Source organism: Mobula birostris, chromosome 6, assembly GCF_030028105.1.
Source record: "Mobula birostris isolate sMobBir1 chromosome 6, sMobBir1.hap1, whole genome shotgun sequence".
Lineage (NCBI taxonomy): Eukaryota > Metazoa > Chordata > Chondrichthyes > Myliobatiformes > Myliobatidae > Mobula > Mobula birostris.
The window spans coordinates 38138271-38155988 of NC_092375.1; the positions used below are offsets into that span (position 1 = coordinate 38138271).

At 42.8% G+C, this 17718-nt stretch overlaps 1 protein-coding gene across 1 annotated transcript in view; it reads right to left on the reverse strand.

The window, feature by feature from the left end:
* Window positions 1–5210: 5210 nt before the first annotated feature.
* Window positions 5211–17718, reverse strand: part of LOC140198952 (suppressor of tumorigenicity 14 protein homolog) — a 127679-nt gene continuing 115171 nt past the window's right edge. Inside the window, exon 19 of the mRNA XM_072260256.1 lies at window positions 5211–8024. Within this exon, the coding sequence (XP_072116357.1) occupies window positions 7851–8024 (174 nt within the window). The 3' untranslated portion in view covers window positions 5211–7850. The remainder of the gene's footprint in view (window positions 8025–17718) is intronic.

Below are 17718 nucleotides of genomic sequence, written 5' to 3' on the forward strand. Positions count from 1 at the left end.
CCCTGAATATAGGCAGAGTCTGAAGTCTACAGCACCAGTAGTGAGGACCAAGAAGGTATGGACAAGGAAAGCACAGGAGCGCCTACAGGACTGCTTTGAATCGGTGGACTGGACTGTATTCAGGGATTCATCTTTGAATCTTTTTCAAAACTCTTTAGATTCTGGATTAGTTCCTGAGAACTGGAGGGTGGTTAATGTAACCCCGCTTTTTAAAAAAGGAGGGAGAGAGAAACCAGGGAATTATAGACCGGTTAGCCTGACATCGGTGGTGGGGAAAATGCTAGAGTCAGTTATCAAAGATGTGATAACAGCACATTTGGAAAGTGGTGAAATCATTGGACAAAGTCAGCATGGATTTGTGAAAGGAAAATTATGCCTGACGAATCTTATCAAATTTTTTGAGGATGTGACTAGTAGAGTGGATAGGGGAGAACCAGTGGATGTGGTATATTTGGATTTTCAAAAGGCTTTTGACAAGGTCCCACACAGGAGATTAGAGTGCAAATTTAAAGCACACAGTATTGGGGGTATGGCATTGATGTAGATAGAGAATTGGTTGGCAGACAGGAAGCAGAGTGGGAATAAACGGGACCTTTTCAGAATGGCAGGCAGTGACTAGTGGGGTACTGCAAGGCTCAGTGCTGGGACCCCAGTTGTTTACAATATATATTAATGATTTAGACGAGGGAATTAAATGCAGCATCTCCAAGTTTGCAGATGACACGAAGCTGGGTGGCAATGTTAGCTGTGAGGAGGATGCTAAGAGGATGCAGGGTGACTTGGATAGGTTAGATGAGTGGGCAAATCCATGGCAGATGCAATTTAATGTGGATAAATGTGAGGTTATCCACTTTGGTGGTAAGAACAGGAAAACAGATTATTATCTGAATGGTGGACGATTAGGAAAAGGGGAGGTTCAATGAGACCTGGGTGTCATCGTACACCAGTCATTGAAAGTGGGCATGCAGGTACAGCAGGCGGTGAAAAAGGCGAATGGTATGCTGGCATTCATAACAAGAGGATTCGAGTACAGGAGCAGGGAGGTTCTACTGCAGTTGTACAAGGCCTTGGTGAGACCACACCTGGAATATTGTGTGCAGTTTTGGTCCCCCAATCTGAGGAAAGACATTCTTGCCATAGAGGGAGTACAAAGAAGGTTCACCAGATTGATTCCTGGGATGGCAGGGCTTTTGTATGAAGAAAGACTGGATCGACTAGGCTTATACTCACTGGAATTTAGAAGATTGAGGGGGGGATCTTATTGAAATGTATAAAATCCTAAAGGGATTGGACAGGCTAGATGCAGGACGATTGTTCCCGATGTTGGGGAAGTCCAGAACGAGGGTTCACAGTTTAAGGATAAAGGGGAAGCCTTTTAGGACCGAGATGAGGAAAAACTTCTTCACACAGAGAGTGGTGAATCTGTGGAATTCTCTGGCACAGGAAACAGTTGAGGCCAGTTCATTGGCTATATTTAAGAGGGAGTTAGATATGGCCCTTGTGACTAAAGGGATCGGGGGTATGGAGAGAAAGCAGGTACAGGGTTCTGAGCTGGATGATCAGCCATGATCATACCGAATGGTGGTGCAGGCTCGAAGGGCCGAATGGCCTACTCCTGTGCCTATTTTCTATGTTTCTGTGAATCTGGATGAGTACGCTGCAGTTGTTACCGACTTCATTAAAACCTGTGTGGATGAGTGTGTGCCTACAAAGACTTACTGTACATTCCCAAACCAAAAGTCGTGGATGAACCAGGAGGTACGTCTTCTGCTGAAGGCTAGATCTGTGGCATTCAAGTCTGGCAACCTAGGCCTGTACCAGGTATGATTTGCGGAGGGCTATTTCAAGGGCAAAGGGACAATTTCAAATGAGCCTGGAGGTGGTATCAGATGCACAGCAACTCTGGCAGGGACTGTAAGACATTACTTCCTACAAAGCGAAACCCAATAGTATGAATGGCCGCGATGCTTCACTCCCAGATGAACTCAATGCCTTCTATGCCCGCTTTGAAAGGGAGAACACAACTGCAGCTGTGAAGATCCCTGCTGTGCCTGATGACCCTGTGATCTCCGTCTGAGAGGCCGATGTTAGATTGTCTTTAAAGAGAGTGAACCCTCTCAAGGCAGAAGGTCCTGATGGAGTACCTGGTAAGGCTCTGAAAACCTGTGCCAACCAACTAGCGGGAGTATTCAAGGACATTTTTAACCTCTCACTGCTACGGGCAGGAGTTCCCACTTGCTTCAAAAAGGCAATAATCATACCAGTGCCAAAGAAGGTCTTTATTTTTTTGAGCGTAGAAGGTTGAGAGGGGACTTGATAGAGGTGTTTAAAATTATGAGGGGGATAGATAGAGTTGACGTGGATAGGCTTTTTCCATTGAGAGTGGGGGAGATTCGAACATGAGGACATGAGTTGAGAGTTAAAGGGCAAAAGTTTAGGGGTAACATGAGGGGGAACTTCTTTACTCAGTGGTGACTGTGTGGAACGAGCTTCCAGCAGAAGTGGTTGAAGCAGGTTCGATGTTGTCATTTAAAGTTAAATTGGATAGATATATGGACAGGAAGGGAATGGAGGGTTATGGGCCGAGTGCAGATCAGAGGGACTAGGTGAGAGTAGGAGATCGGCATGGATGGAAGGGCCGAGGTGGCCTGTTTCCGTTCTGTAATTGTTATATGTTATGGTCATATAAGAACAATGTGGGCATGCCTTAACAACTATCGCCTAGTAGTACTCATATTGACAGTGATGAAATGCTTTGAGAGGTTGGTTATGACTAGACTGAACTCCTGCCTCAGCCAGGACCTGGACCCATTGCAATTTGCCTATCGTCACAATAGGTCAATGGCAGACGCAATCTCCATGGCTCTTCACATGGCTTTAGACCATCTAGACAACACAGACGCCTACGTCAGGATGCTGTTCATTGACTATAGCTCAGCATTTAATACCATCGTTCCCCACAATCCTGATTGAGAAGGTGCAGAACCTGGGCCTTTGTACCTCCCTCTGTAATTGGATCCTCAACTTCCAAACCGGAAGACTACAGTCTGTGCGGATTGGTGATAACATCTCCTCTTCACTGACGATCAACACTGGCGCACCTCAGGGTTGTGTGCTTAGCCCACTGCTCTACTCTCTGTATACACATGACTGTGTGGCTAGGCATAGCTCAAATACCATCTACAAATTTGCTGATGATACAACCATTGTTGGTAGAATCTCAGGTGGTGACGAGAGGGTGTACAGGAGTGAGATATGCCAACTAGTGGAGTGGTGTCGCAGCAACAACCTGGCACTCAATGTCAGTAAGTTGAAAGAGCTGATTGTGGACTTCAGGAAGGGTAAGATGAAGGAACACATACCAATCCTCATAGAGGGATCAGATGTGGAGAGAGTGAGCAGCTTCAAGTTCCTGGGTGTCAAGATCTCTGAGGATCTAACCCGGTCCCAACACATTGATGTAGTCATAAAAAAGGCAAGACAGCGGCTATACTTTATGAGGAGTTTGAAGCAATTTGGCATGTCAACAAATACACTCAAAAACTTCTATAGTTGTACCGTGGAGAGCAGTCTGACAGGCTGCATCTCTGTCTGGTATGGAGGGGTTGTAAATCCAGTCAGCTCCATCTTGAGCACTAGCCTACAGAGTACCCAGGACATCTTTAGGGAGCAGTGTCTCAGAAAGGCAGCGTCCATTATTGAGGACATCCAGCACCCAGGGCATGCCCTTTTCTCACTGTTACCATCAGGTAGGAGGTACAGAAGCCTGAAGGCACACACTCAGCAATTCAGGAACAGCTTCTTCCTCTCTGCCACCCGATTCCTGAATGGACTTTGAAACTTTGGACACTACCTCACTTTTTTAATACTGTATACTGTATTTCTGTTTTGCACATCTTTTAATAATCTGTTCAATATTCGTAATTGATTTACTTGTTTATTATTTTTTTCTCTCTGCTAGATTGTGTATTGCATTGAACTGCTGCTGCTAAGTTAACAAATTTCACGTCTCATGCTGGTGATAATAAACCTGATTCTGATTCTGATTCTAATTCTAATTCTGATTCTGATTCTTTCACCTGAAAAGCAAATTGCTGGAAGAACTCATCAGGACAAGCAGCATCTGTGAAGGCAAGGGGACGATCAATGTTGAGGTCAAGCCCCTCACTCCTTTGCCTCTATAAATGCTGCTTGATCTGCTGACTTCTTCCAGGAGTTTGTTGTCTGCTCCAGATTCCAATATCTACAGTCCCTTGTAATTCCCTTCATAGATAAGTCGACCTCTGAGCCAAGAACTGTTTGAGGTTGGGCTCTAAGGTCAATGAAAATCAGCAGTTCTCCACCAGTCAGGCTAAAACCTCTCAGCTAAATTGTTTGCTGTTGTTTAATAGCAATTCACTATTTCTGTGGTTGTATTTAGTCAAACTGCTGCAAAGATATTTGAGCTTATGTTTCTGACAAGCCTCTGGACAGATGGTGCAGAAATCTAACCACAATGTTAGATTCTGTGATATTTAACTTGTAACAGTTTGGAAGGGGGATAGAACAGATGAGCATGAGGCTTGCCTGTTCATGTGTGAATAACAGGGTTGTGGTAAATTGAAATATATCTAGGCCTCATAGCATATTTGAATATGACATCTGGAGATTGTCACTGGCCTTTGACTCCTTTTGAAGTCATGGAAATATTGCATGCAAGTCCTTGGGTTTTGATTCCTCCAAAAATACCAGACCCTGCTGCCTTCTGAGAGAGAGTCAGAAGGGCCTGCTCTGACCCTGTGCTAAACTAAACATCTCTCTCACCATGCATCTTCCCCATCAAGACCTCCCCTGATGCCCAAGACCTTGGAGTTTAATTCTACCAAATTGTACTGAAGTCAGCACGGTGCTTTGCATTCTATGTGCATAGCTGTATGGGTCCTAATGCCCTCCCTTGGACAACATCGGTAGCATGGAGAGGGGAGACTTGCAGCATCTGCTGGTCTTCCATACAACCTTGCCCAGGCCTGCGCCCTGGAAACCTGGAAATCCATGAGACTAACGGATGCCTATGATAATAGTTATAACTAGAGTCATCCTTAAAATAGCGTACAATTTTTAAGAATTCTGTTCTCAATAAAAAGAACATTACATTACAAATAAACGAATTCAATATATAAAATCATCCTCAGTTTATTGTTCTAATCATCTTAAAAATATAGTTGTCCAGGTACTCTACAATAATCATATTCTGCTGTATTACATTTCGTATCTAAGGGATATCATCTTAAAGGTCCCACAATTCTATGCATACTTTTATAAGCAGTTATAATAATTATAATGGAACACACTCCAGTACCTAATTAAGATATAATTTTGTTATAACTTTCTTGTTTAATGAGATAGTAATTTTTGATTTTATTTCTTCAATGTATCTGAATCTAAGCCAAGAATAAATTCATCTCTATGGAAATTCAGTAGCATAGCATATTGTTGTTCCTCTCCACACAAGGCAGGCAACCTTTCTTTTTATTTTAGCATTTGTCGGTTTTACTTTACGAGGCTAAGTTGCTAGCTCAACGCTCAACCCAGCACAATTGGAAACTGTGCAAGGAGCCAGCCGGATATGAACTTGCTTCGAAGTCCGGTGTGGACGCCCCTACACCACGGGTTGGCTAGTGTAGGGTATACCACCTCTCTAACTCTGATGTTAGATGCTGAAAACCAAATGGCTTCAAATTTTTTTTTTAATCGTATGTAGATGATAATCACAGTTTTCAATTTGCATTAGAAATTACATAGTATGAAAAGCTTCCACCATTGGTAAAAATTTTCCAAATGTAATTACATTGCATATACAGTGCGTGTATAAAAGGAAAATAAATCTAGTTTTTGTGAGGACTGTTTACAAATTATATAATGGATAATACAAGATTCCAGTAACAATGACTCAACAACCAATCAAACGAAGAAAATGTATATGTAACTAAGATAGTGATAACTGAGTTTAGCCTAGCTTGGATTGAGTTAATTTCTTAGGGCTTTCATTGTCCGCAGTGAAATCAGCCGTAATCACTACAATGACGCTTCTCAGTTTTTTAACCGCTAAGGTTTGATTTAATATTTTTACATGTAATTGTCCTCCACTTGAGGCCAAAAGACATGATGTCAGGATTAGCTGAGTCTTGAACGTTCCCAGGTACCCAAAAGAACGAGCTCTGGAGTCTCGTCAAGATAAGTGAAGAGGTTGTCAGACTCATGCTGGTCTACATGTTTAAAGCCCAGGATACCAAATTCCACAAGTAAAATGATAATCCCTCTTTACAGTTTCTGATATGATTCAGCTCTCAAGTCATCTCTGTGCAGACCTTCTACATGAAAGTCTAGCAGATATGGTACCAAAATAGTCTCAAGCTGGGGCTTTATATTTTAATTTAAATTGTAAATTATATTTAAGTATAAATTATACTTAAATTAGGCCTCTACCAACTTACATCAGAGCTCTCAGCCAACATGTGTGGGTGAAAGTAAACCAGGATGAAGTCATGTGATGGTGATGGTGACGGTGGGAATGAGCTTGTGAGGTCACGGTGGAGTGTTGGTTAAAATGAAACTTGGCCTATTTTCAGAACTGAACATAAACATATCAATGGAGATTTGTGTGCACATTCACAACCTTAAGACATAGCCAACTTGAAGTTCAATTATCTTTTTGTACTGTTAAAGGAAATGATTGTAAATATTTTCCTCTTCGTTTGAACATACTTAAAATTAATCTTTAGATGTAGTAATGATATGGTTGCTTGCGACAGATCCCTGTTCTGATGATTTCACACTATGGCATTAGGGATAAGGTTTATTTCTGAAGTGTATAGAATCATACAGCATGGAAACATGCCATTCAGCTCCTCATGTCCATGACAATCATCAAGTACCTACCGACACAAACCCCATTTTGTGGCGCTTGGCCCATAGTCTTCTCCACCTTGGCGATTCAAGCACTTGTCCATACCCTTGAAATGTTATGTAAGTCTTTGCCTCCAACAGCTACCAATCACTCTCCTCCTCAGATGTTCTCCAAATCCCTTTCTTCTTACCTTAAACCTGTAGATACTTTTGCTACAGAGAAAAATTTCTGAGTATTCACTCAATCTAGGCTCCATTGTAATTTTATACACATCAATCAGGTCTTCCCTCAATCTACTCCATTCCAAGAAAACTAACTCCGTCTCTCCCCATGGCTGAAATGCATCATCCCATACTCAGCCAATGTTTTATATAGTTGTCCCATAATGTCCTTGCTCTTATATACTATACCCCAGCTAATAAAGGCAAGTATCATGAATGTTTTCTTAATCACCTTATCTAACTGTACTGTGACTTTTATGGATCTTTAGACTTGTAAACCAAGGTTCCTTTAATCTTTGTACAACCTCGGGCCCTACTATTCATAATTATCAGAATTAAACTTTAAATATGGTTTGTAGGTCCAACTGAACTCCAGAGCTAAGCAAGGTAAAATCGTTTTCATTAGATATCATGTGATGTGATAACATGGTGAATATTGACACATCACATGATATGGAATGAAAACAGTATCACCTTGCTTTATGGTGTGAAGAATGAACCAGTCCATTAATCTAATCGCAAATCTGGTTCATTCTTTGTTTTCACATCTATTGGGCTACCACACAGAAACAATAAAACGGAACACAATGACCATGCTTAATTCCATTCAAATCATTAAATCTATAATTTCTAAGTCTTGTCAATAAATGGTTTGCAGGATTCTACTGTGTGAGCATTACAAGTGGAACTGAAAATAACTTGAATTAAAGTAAGATATTATTTTTCTTTCACAGTAAAAATTTTCAGGTATTTCCATCAATTCCGATGTTCCTGTGTATCCACTCTCGGAACTTTGTGATCCGTGTATAAACTCCAGGGTGTCCATACCGGCCACATCCTTGACCCCAGCTCACAATTCCTGCTTGAAACCATTTTCCAGACAGTTCTTCACAGACCAATGGCCCTCCAGAGTCACCCTAGAGAGAACAAGAAAAATCTCAGAAATCTGCAGCTCTATCAAAGGATTCACCACACAATGACGGCTCAGACAAGATTTCTTAAACCCCTGCTGTTTTTGTATTACTTTTCTAGAAGGTAATATTTGCTATCAATGAATAAGACAGTGCAGAGTGGTTGGATAATGAACACATTGTGTCTTTTTTTTTCCCCTGAGGAAAGAAGGTTGAGAAGTGATCGAAATGAGACCTTAACAATTGTAAAATATTTTGATGGAGAGAAGATGGATGCTTCCACAGTACGTACAGTTCTGGGCACCACACTAATAGGAAAGATGTGATAGCATTGGACAGGCTGCAAAGGAGATTCATCAGGATATTGCCTGGAATGGTGCATTTTATTTAAGAAGAGAGACTGGAAAGACTATATATGTTTTCCCTGGAGAGGAAGAGATTAAGACCAGAGTTAAGACCACAAGACCATAAAATATAGGAGCAGAAGTAGGCCATTTGGCCCATCAGGTTTGCTCTGCCATTCAATCATGGGCTGATCCAATTCTTCCAGTCATCCCCACTCCCCTGCCTTCTCCCCATACCCTTTGATGCCCTGGCTAATCAAGAACCTATTTATCTCTGCCTTAAATGCACCCAATAACTTGGCCTCCACAGCCACTTGTGGCAACAAATTCCACGGATTTACCACCCCCTGACCAAAGTAACTTCTCCACATCTCTGTTCCAAATGGGCGTCCTTCAATCCTGAAGTTGTATCCTCTTTTCCTAGACTCCCCGACCATGGGAAATAACTTTGCCATATCTAATCTGTTTAGGCCTTTTAACATTTGAAGTGTTTCTATGAGATCCCCCCTCATTCTCCTGAACTCCAGGGAATACAGCCCAAGAGGTGCCAGACATTCCTTATATGGTAACCCTTTCATTTCTGGAATCATTCTCATGAATCTTCTCTGAATCCTCTCCAATGTCAGTATATCCTTTCTAAAATAACAAGCCCAAAACTGCACACAATACTCCAAGAGTGGTCTCACAAGTGCCTTATAGAGCCTCAACATCACATCCCCGCTCTTATATTCTATACCTCTAGAAACGAATGCCAACATTGCATTCGCCTTCTTCACCACCGACTCAAACTGGAGGTTAACCTTTATGGTATCCTGCACAAGGACTCCCAAGGCCCTTTGCATCTCTGCATTTTGAATTATCTCCCCATATAAATAATAGTCTACCCATTTATTTCTTCCACCAAAGTGCATGACCATACACTTTCCAACATTGTTTTTCATTTGCCACTTCTTTGCTCATTCCCCTAAACTATCTAAGTCTCTCTGCAGGCTCTCTGTTTCCTCAACAATACCCGACCTTACAGAGTCACAGAACACTACAGCCCAGAAACAGACCCATTGGCCTATCTAGTCCATGCCAGCCTGGTCTTCTATCTAGTCCCACCTACCCGCACCTGCACCATTGTCCTCCATATCTCTCTCATCAATATACCCATCCAAGTGTTAGAATTGAACTTGTGTCTACCACTTTCCTGGCAGCTCATTCCACACTCGTACCACTCTCTGTGTGAAGAAATTACCCCTTCAGGTTCCCTTTAAATATGTCACCTTTTACCCTAAACCTATGACCTCTAATTCTAATCTCAGCCAGGGAAGAGATTAGGTGAACGCATGAGGGTAAAACCCTGCATGTATTCTCCATATCTATGTCCCTCATAATATTGTATACCTCTATCAACTCTCCCCTCATTCTCTTGCATTCCAATGAATAAAGTCCTATTCTATTGAACCTTTCTCTATAACTCATGTCCCAAAGACCTGGCAACATTCTTGTAAATCTTCTCTGAACTCTTTCAAACTTATTGACATTTTTTCCTATAGGTAGGTAACCAGAACTGCCCACAACACTCCAAATTTGGACACATCAATGTCTTTACACCTTTAGCATTGCATCCTAACTTCTGTACAGAGTGGCCGAATTTATTCAGGCCAATGAACAAAAGTTCTCTTTTCTTGCGATGCCACTCTCAAGGAAATTATGAATCTGTATTTCAAGCTACCTTTATTCTACCACAGACCACAGAACCTTAACATTCACCGTGTAGATCTTGACCTGGACTGTTCTCCCAAGGTGTAACACCTCTTACTTGTCTGAATGAGACAAAATTTATGTGAGTAGATGGAGTAGACCCTTAACCTGAGGTGAATAAAACTGGAGGATATAGATATAGGTTAAGGGGTAATAGAGTCAGAGGAATTTGAGAGCAATCTTTTTCACTCAGAGATGGATGAGTACCTGAAATGCACTGTCTGAGTGGTGGAAGAAGAGTCATTTAAGAGTGTCTAAATGAGCACCTAGATAATAAGCCAAGTCTTGGATGATAGGGTTAATATAAATGAGTAGACGTGCGCACTAAATAGCTTGTTGCCATGTTGCCTGACTGTATCACTCTAGCGAGGAGAAGTATAGAACATAGAATAGTACAACACGTTACAGGCCCTTCGGCCCACAATGTTGTGCCAACCCTCAAACCCTGCCTTCCCATATAACCCCCCACCTTAAATTCCTCCATATACCTGTCTAGTAGTCTCTTAAATTTCACTAGTGTATCTGCCTCCACCACTGACTCAGGCAGTGTATTCCACGCACCAACCACTCTCTGAGTAAAAAACCTTCCTCTAATATCCCCCTTGAACTTCCCACCCCTTACCTTAAAGCCATGTCCTCTTGTATTGAGCAGTGGTGCCCTGGGGAAGAGGCGCTGGCTATCCACTCTATCTATTCCTCTTATTATCTTGTACACCTCTATCATGTCTCCTCTCATCCTCCTTCTCTCCAAAGAGTAAAGCCCTAGCTCCCTTAATCTCTGATCATAATCTGTACTCTAAGTATCCTGTTAAATCTCCTCGGTACCCTTTTCAATGCTTCCGCATCCTTTCTATAGTGAGGCGACCAGAACTGGACACAATACTCCAAGTGTGGCCTAACCAGAGTTTTATAGAGCTGCATCATTACATGTGTGGAACCTTGTCAAATGTCTTACTAAAATCCGTGTAGATCACATCCACTGCACTACCCTCATCTATATGCCTGGTCACCTCCTCAAAGAACTCTATCAGGCTTGTTAGACACGATCTGCCCTTCACAAAGCCATGCTGACTGTCCCTGATCAGACCATGATTCTCTGAATGCCCATAGATCCTATCTCTAAGAATCTTTTCCAACAGCTTTCTCACCACAGACGTAAGGCTCACTGGTCTATAATTACCCGGACTATCCCTACTACCTTTTTTGAACAAGGGGACAACATTTGCCTCCCTCCAATCCTCCGGTACCATTCCCGTGGACAACGAGGACATAAAGATCCTAGCCAGGGGCTCAGCAATCTCTTCCCTCGCCTCGTGGAGCAGCCTGGGAAATATTCCGTCAGGCTCCAGGGACTTATCCGTCCTAATGTATTTTAACAACTCCAACACCTCCTCTCCCTTAATATCAACATGCTCCAGAACATTAACCTCACTCATATTGTCCTCACTGTCATCAAGTTCCCTCTCATTGGTGAACACTGAAGAGAAGTATTCATTAAGGACCTCACTCACTTCCACAGCCTCCAGGCACATCTTCCCACCTTTATCTCTAAATGTTCCTACCTTCACTCCTGTCACCCTTTTGTTCTTCACATAATTGAAGAATGCCTTGGGGTTTTCCTTTACCCTACTCGCCAAGGCCTTCTCATGCCCCCTTCTTGCTCTTCTCAGCCCCTTCTTAAGCTCCTTTCTTGCTTCCCCATATTCCTCAATAGACCCATCTGATCCTTGCTTCCTAAGCCTCATGTATGCTGCCTTCTTCCACCTGACTAGATTTTCCACCTCACTTGTCACCCATGGTCCCTTCACCCTACCATTCTTTATCTTCCTCACCGGGACAAATTTATCCCTAACATCCTGCAAGTGATCTCTAAACATCGACCACATGTCCATAGTACATTTCCCTGCAAAAACATCATCCCAATTCACACCCGCAAGTTCTAGCCATATAGCCTCATAATTTGCCCTTCCCCAATTAAAAATTTTCCTGTCCTCTATGAATCTATCCTTTTCCATGATAATGCTAAAGGCCAGGGAGCAGTGCTCACTGTCCCCCAGATGCTCACCCACTGAGAGATCTGTGACCTGACCCGGTTTGTTACCTAGTACTAGATCTAGTATGGCATCCCCCCTAGTCGGCCTGTCAACATACTGTGACAGGAATCTGTCCTGGGCACACTTAACAAACTCTGCCCCATCTAAACCCTTGGAACTAATCAGGTGCCAATCAATATTAGGGAAGTTAAAGTCACCCATGATAACAACCCTGTTATTTTTGCACCTTTCCAAAATCTGCCTCCCAATCTGCTCCTCTGTATCTCTGCTGCTACCAGGGGGCCTATAGAATACCCCCAATAGAGTAACTGCTCCCTTCCTGTTCCTGACTTCCACCCATACTGACTCAAAAGAGGATCCTGCTACATTACCCACCCTTTCTGTAGCTGTAATAGTATCCCTGACCAGTAATGCCACCCCTCCTCCCCTTTTTACCCCTCTCTATCCATTTTAAAGCACTGAAATCCAGGAATATTGAGAATCCATTCCTGCCCTGGTGCCAGCCAAGTCTCTGTAATGGCCACTACATCATAATTCCATGTATGTATCCAAGCTCTCAGTTCATCACCTTTGTTCCTGATGCTTCTTGCACTGAGGTACACACATTTCAGCCCTTCTACCTTACTGTCTTTACACCGTTTATTCTGCTTCTCTTTCCTCAAAGCTTCTCTGTATGTTAGATCTGGCTTTACTCCATGCACTTCTTTCACTGCTCTATCGCTCTGGGTCCCATCCCCCTTGCAAATTAGTCTAAACCCTCTGGAAATAATTAAAGAAAAATCCACCCGGAATTCAGAAAAATCTTATATCACTGAGTTTTGAGCATGTGGAGCTGGTTATTAAGACTGCTTGAAGTGAATTGCACAGTTATGTTTACATAGTAAGTATAGCAAAGGAGAACAGAGGGCAATATTGATAGATGAGGAATATTGGAGAAAGATCAGTTTGAGCAACGTTGACTGGAATGGCCAAAAGTCCTGATTCTGTATAATACCAATTCTGGAACTTCACATAAAATCACTTTTAAACTGACTTAATACTTTAGTAAATATGCAATTCATACTTATGCTGAGGAGTCAGAATTTTTTTTCATACGTTACTGATTGGTATTCCCGAGTACTCAGATCTTACAGATTAGATTTATAACTGAATGATTATCAACAGGTTCGGGGCATTTAACCCCCTGAACTCCTCTGCCATTTGACAAGATCAACATAGGTCTATCATTTTACTGCCTTATCTCATAACCCTTGGTTGTTCAATTATCTCTAATAATTTATCAATGATTTTTAAACATGATCGATAACTGAACTGCCACAGCAGTCTGGGCGGAGAGTCCCAAAGATTCATGCCCTCTGAATGTATAAAAGGTCTTCCCTTTATTTTATCTCTACATCAAGGTTCCTCAGTTAGCAGAAATAACTTTCCTATGTTTACCCTGTCAAGGCATCACAGAATATATATTTTAACGAGGTTCCTTTTTTTCTAAACTCCAGAGAACAAAAGACTTAACTTACTCCATCTTTCACCGTATGACAGACCCACCATCCCAAGGATCAAACATACTGCTGTGTCTCTATAGTAAATGTGTCCTCTCTTAGATAAAGAGACAATAATTGTGTCATCTCTAGGTCCTATATAATTGTTGTAAGATTACTACTCAAATCCTCTTGCAATTTCCCACATTCATTATTTTTCAACAGACACATCTGTAACACATACTGCATTTCTTAATACTTGGTTGTGTAAATGATGGATAACAGGCAGAATAGCTATCTTGTAAAAAAAAATGTCAACTCCCATTCTGTGGTAAGACTGTAACATCTTTCTTGCTTGAATTCGACAGTTTCCTTGCAATGTTTTCCAGTTTTGAATCCTTACCAACATGAGAAATACGGATAACTATCAGGAAAAACAATAACTGGCTTGTTTTCTTTCCTCAGTAAAAGCACTGAGGAAGGTCACAGATCAGCAGATCAGACAAAGAAAAATATACATATTATGTTTGGCCTTATAGTATCCAAATTTACATCAATGCATTACACCAAGACAGAATAATAAATGTAAAGTAATTAATTTTATGGCATCTTTCTGTTCGTAATTTAAAAACAAAATCAGTACTGATTAATTGACTTCCCTTAAAGGCTCAGAGCTTCGAAGAGTAATACAACATGGAAATAGGCCCTTAAATTCAACTCATCCATGCTGACCAAGATGTTTATCTAAATTAATCCCATTGGTTTGTAATTTGTTCAAACCCTGCCAGAGCTTTTGTATCCATGTACCCATCCAAATATCTGTTAAGCATTCTAATTAAACTAGCCTCTGCCATCACATTCTATACATCCCACACCCTCTATGAAAAAACTTGCCCCTCTGCTCTCCTTTAAATCCTTCTCCTTTCATTGTAAACATATGTCCCCTACTTTTAGTCTCCCCTACCTTGGGAAAAGACTGACTACCCAGCCTCTGCTACCCTCAACCAGGCGGGAAGACTGGTGGTGTTCTTCTCCTATACCCTTCAAGGCCCTGAAATTCGGCACTCCACGGTAGAGAAAGAGGCCCAGGCCATAGTGGAAGCTATTAGGCACTGGAGGCACTATCTTGCTGGCAAAAGGTTCACCCTGCTAACTGACCAGCGCTCAGTCGCATTCATGTTTAATAATCAACAACGGAGCAAAATCAAAAATGATAAAATTCTGAGGTGGAGAATCGAACTCTCCACCTACAACTATGACATCATGTACAGGCCTGGGAAGCTCAACGAGCCCTCCGATGCCCTATCCTGGGGAACATGCGTCAACGCGCAGGTCGACCGGCTATACGCCCTACATGTAGATCTTTGCCACCTGGGGGTCACCCAGCTTTTCCACTTCGTGAAAGCCCGGAACCTGCCTTACTCCCTTGAGGAGATCAGGATGATGACCAGGGACTGCCAAGTCTGCACAGAGTGCAAACTGCACTTCTACTGACCCGAAAAGGCACAACTCATCAAGGCCACCCACCCTTTTGAGCGACTGAGTGTTGACTTTAAGGGCCTTCTTCCCTCCACCAACCGCAATGTGTACTTTCTTAACGTTATCAACGAGTGCTCGCAGTTCTCCTTCGCCATCCCCTGCCCCGACACCACTACCATGTCAGTTATAAAAGCCCTGCGCAAGCTCTTCACTCTGTTCAGATACCCATGCTATATCCACAGTGACAGAGGGTCCTCGTTTATGAGTGACGAGCTGCGCCAATACCTACTGGCTAGGGGAATTGCAACTAGTAGGACCACGAACTATAATCCCCGGGGGAATGGACAGGTGGAGAAGGAGAATGGCACCGTGTGGAAAGCCACACTCTTAGCCCTCAGGTCAAAGGGACTGCCAGTCTCCCGCTGGCAGGAGGTCCTTCCCGAGGCACTCCACTCCATCCGCTCCCTGTTATGCACAGCCACCAATGCCACCCCTCATGAGCGGCTCTTTTCTTTTCCCAGAAAGTCGACCACTGGAACCACCCTACCAACTTGGCTGACATCCCCAGGGCCAGTGCTGCTCCGGAAACATGCGAGGAGCAATAAATACTCCCCGATGGTCGAGAGGGTTCACTTACTTCGTGCGAACCCTCAGTATGCCTACGTGGTTCTACCTGTTGGGCAGGAGGACACGGTCTCCATCCGCGACCTGGCGCCCGCAGGAGCACTGGGCCCCTACCCTGAACACTCCATGGTTACTATTGATCCCGTACCCACGAGACACTGTGCACTCCAAACCCTACACAGACACCACACGACACTCCTATACCGGGCGTGACGCACACGCACGAGGGATTGACAACACCTAACGTGCTGGTACCTCAAGTCAGGCCTGAGCCAGCACAACCGCCGTTGCCGATGCAATCACCACTGGTGCTACGTAGATCACAGCGACAGACTGGACCACCTGATAGACTGGACCTGTAAATATACTTGTTTTAAATATTGTCAGTCACTTCACCCCGCGGGAATCTTTTTTTTAAAAAAAATGGAGGGGTGAATGTGGTAAACCATATATATATGTTGTACCTGGGTTAACTGTCTGGACACGCCCCTCTGCTGACTGCCCCTGTGGCTCCTCCCACAGAGTCCTCTATAAAGGTGTTTCACGTTGCCCCTGCCCCTCAGTCCAGGGGCAGACACTCACCATGGAGGTCGTATTGTACAGTGAATAAAAGCCTTTCAGTATTTTACCAAACCTCAGTCTTTTGGAGTTATTGAAGGCGATTCATCCTCTCAAAATGAACGCTAGCATTGCATTTGCCTTCCTCACTACAGACCCAACCTGCAAATTAACCTTTAGGGAATACTGGACAAAGACTCCTAAATCCCTTTGCACTTCAGATTTTTGAATTTTCTCTCCACTTAGAAAATAGTTCACACTTTTACTTCTTCTACTAAAATGCATGACCATACAGTTCCCAATATGATATATTCCATCTGCCACTTGTTTGCCCATTCTTCTGACCTTCTGTAGCCCCTCTGCTTCCTCAAAAATGCCTGCTCCACCACTTAGCTTCATATCATTTGAAAACTTGGCCACAAAGCTATCGATTTTATCATTCAGCTTACTGACATATAATGTAAAAAGAATCGGTCCCATTGTGGAACACCACTAATCACTGGCAGCCAACCAGAAAAGGCTCCCTTTATTCTCACTCATTGCCTCCTGCCAATCAGCCACTGCTTTATCCATGCTAGTATCTTTCTTGTAATACCATGGGCTCTTAACTTGTTAAGCAGCCTCATGTGGTACCTTGTCAAAGGCCTTCTGAAAATCCAAGTACGTAAAATCCACCGATTCTCCTTTATCTATCTTGATGTAATTTTTCAAAGAATTCCAACAAATATATCAGGCAAGGTTTTCCCTTGAAGAAACCATACTGACCACAGCCTATGTGCCTCCAGATACTCCAAAACCACATCCTTAACAATTGATTCCAATATCTTCCTAACCACTGAGGTCAGAGTAACTGGCCCATAATTTCCTTTCTTCTGCCTCTTTCCCTTCTTGAAGAATGGAGTGACATTTACAATTTTCCATTCCTCCAGAACCATGCCAGTATCAATTGATTCTTGAAAGATGATTACTAATGCCTCCAAAATGTCTTCAGCCACCTTCCTTCTGAATCCTGGGGTGGATTCCATCTGGTCCAGGTGACTTATTCACCTTCAGACCTTTCAGTTTCCCAAGAACCTTCTCCTTAGTAGTGGTAACTTCACACTCCTCTGCCCCCTGACACTTATGAACTCCCAGCATACTGAAGGTGTCTTCTACAGTGACAAATAATACAAAATACTTATTCAGTTTGTCCACCATTTCCTTGTCCCCCATAACTGCCTCTCCAGCAACATTATCTAGTGGTCTAATATCTACTCCAGCATCTCTTTTACACTTTATATATCTGAAGAAACTTGAACAGAACAGTACAGCACAAGAACAGGACAGTCAGCCCACAATGCTGTGCCAAACCAGCTAAAAATCAAATCAAAAACATCCAAACACTAATCCCTCCTACCCACACCATGTCTATTTC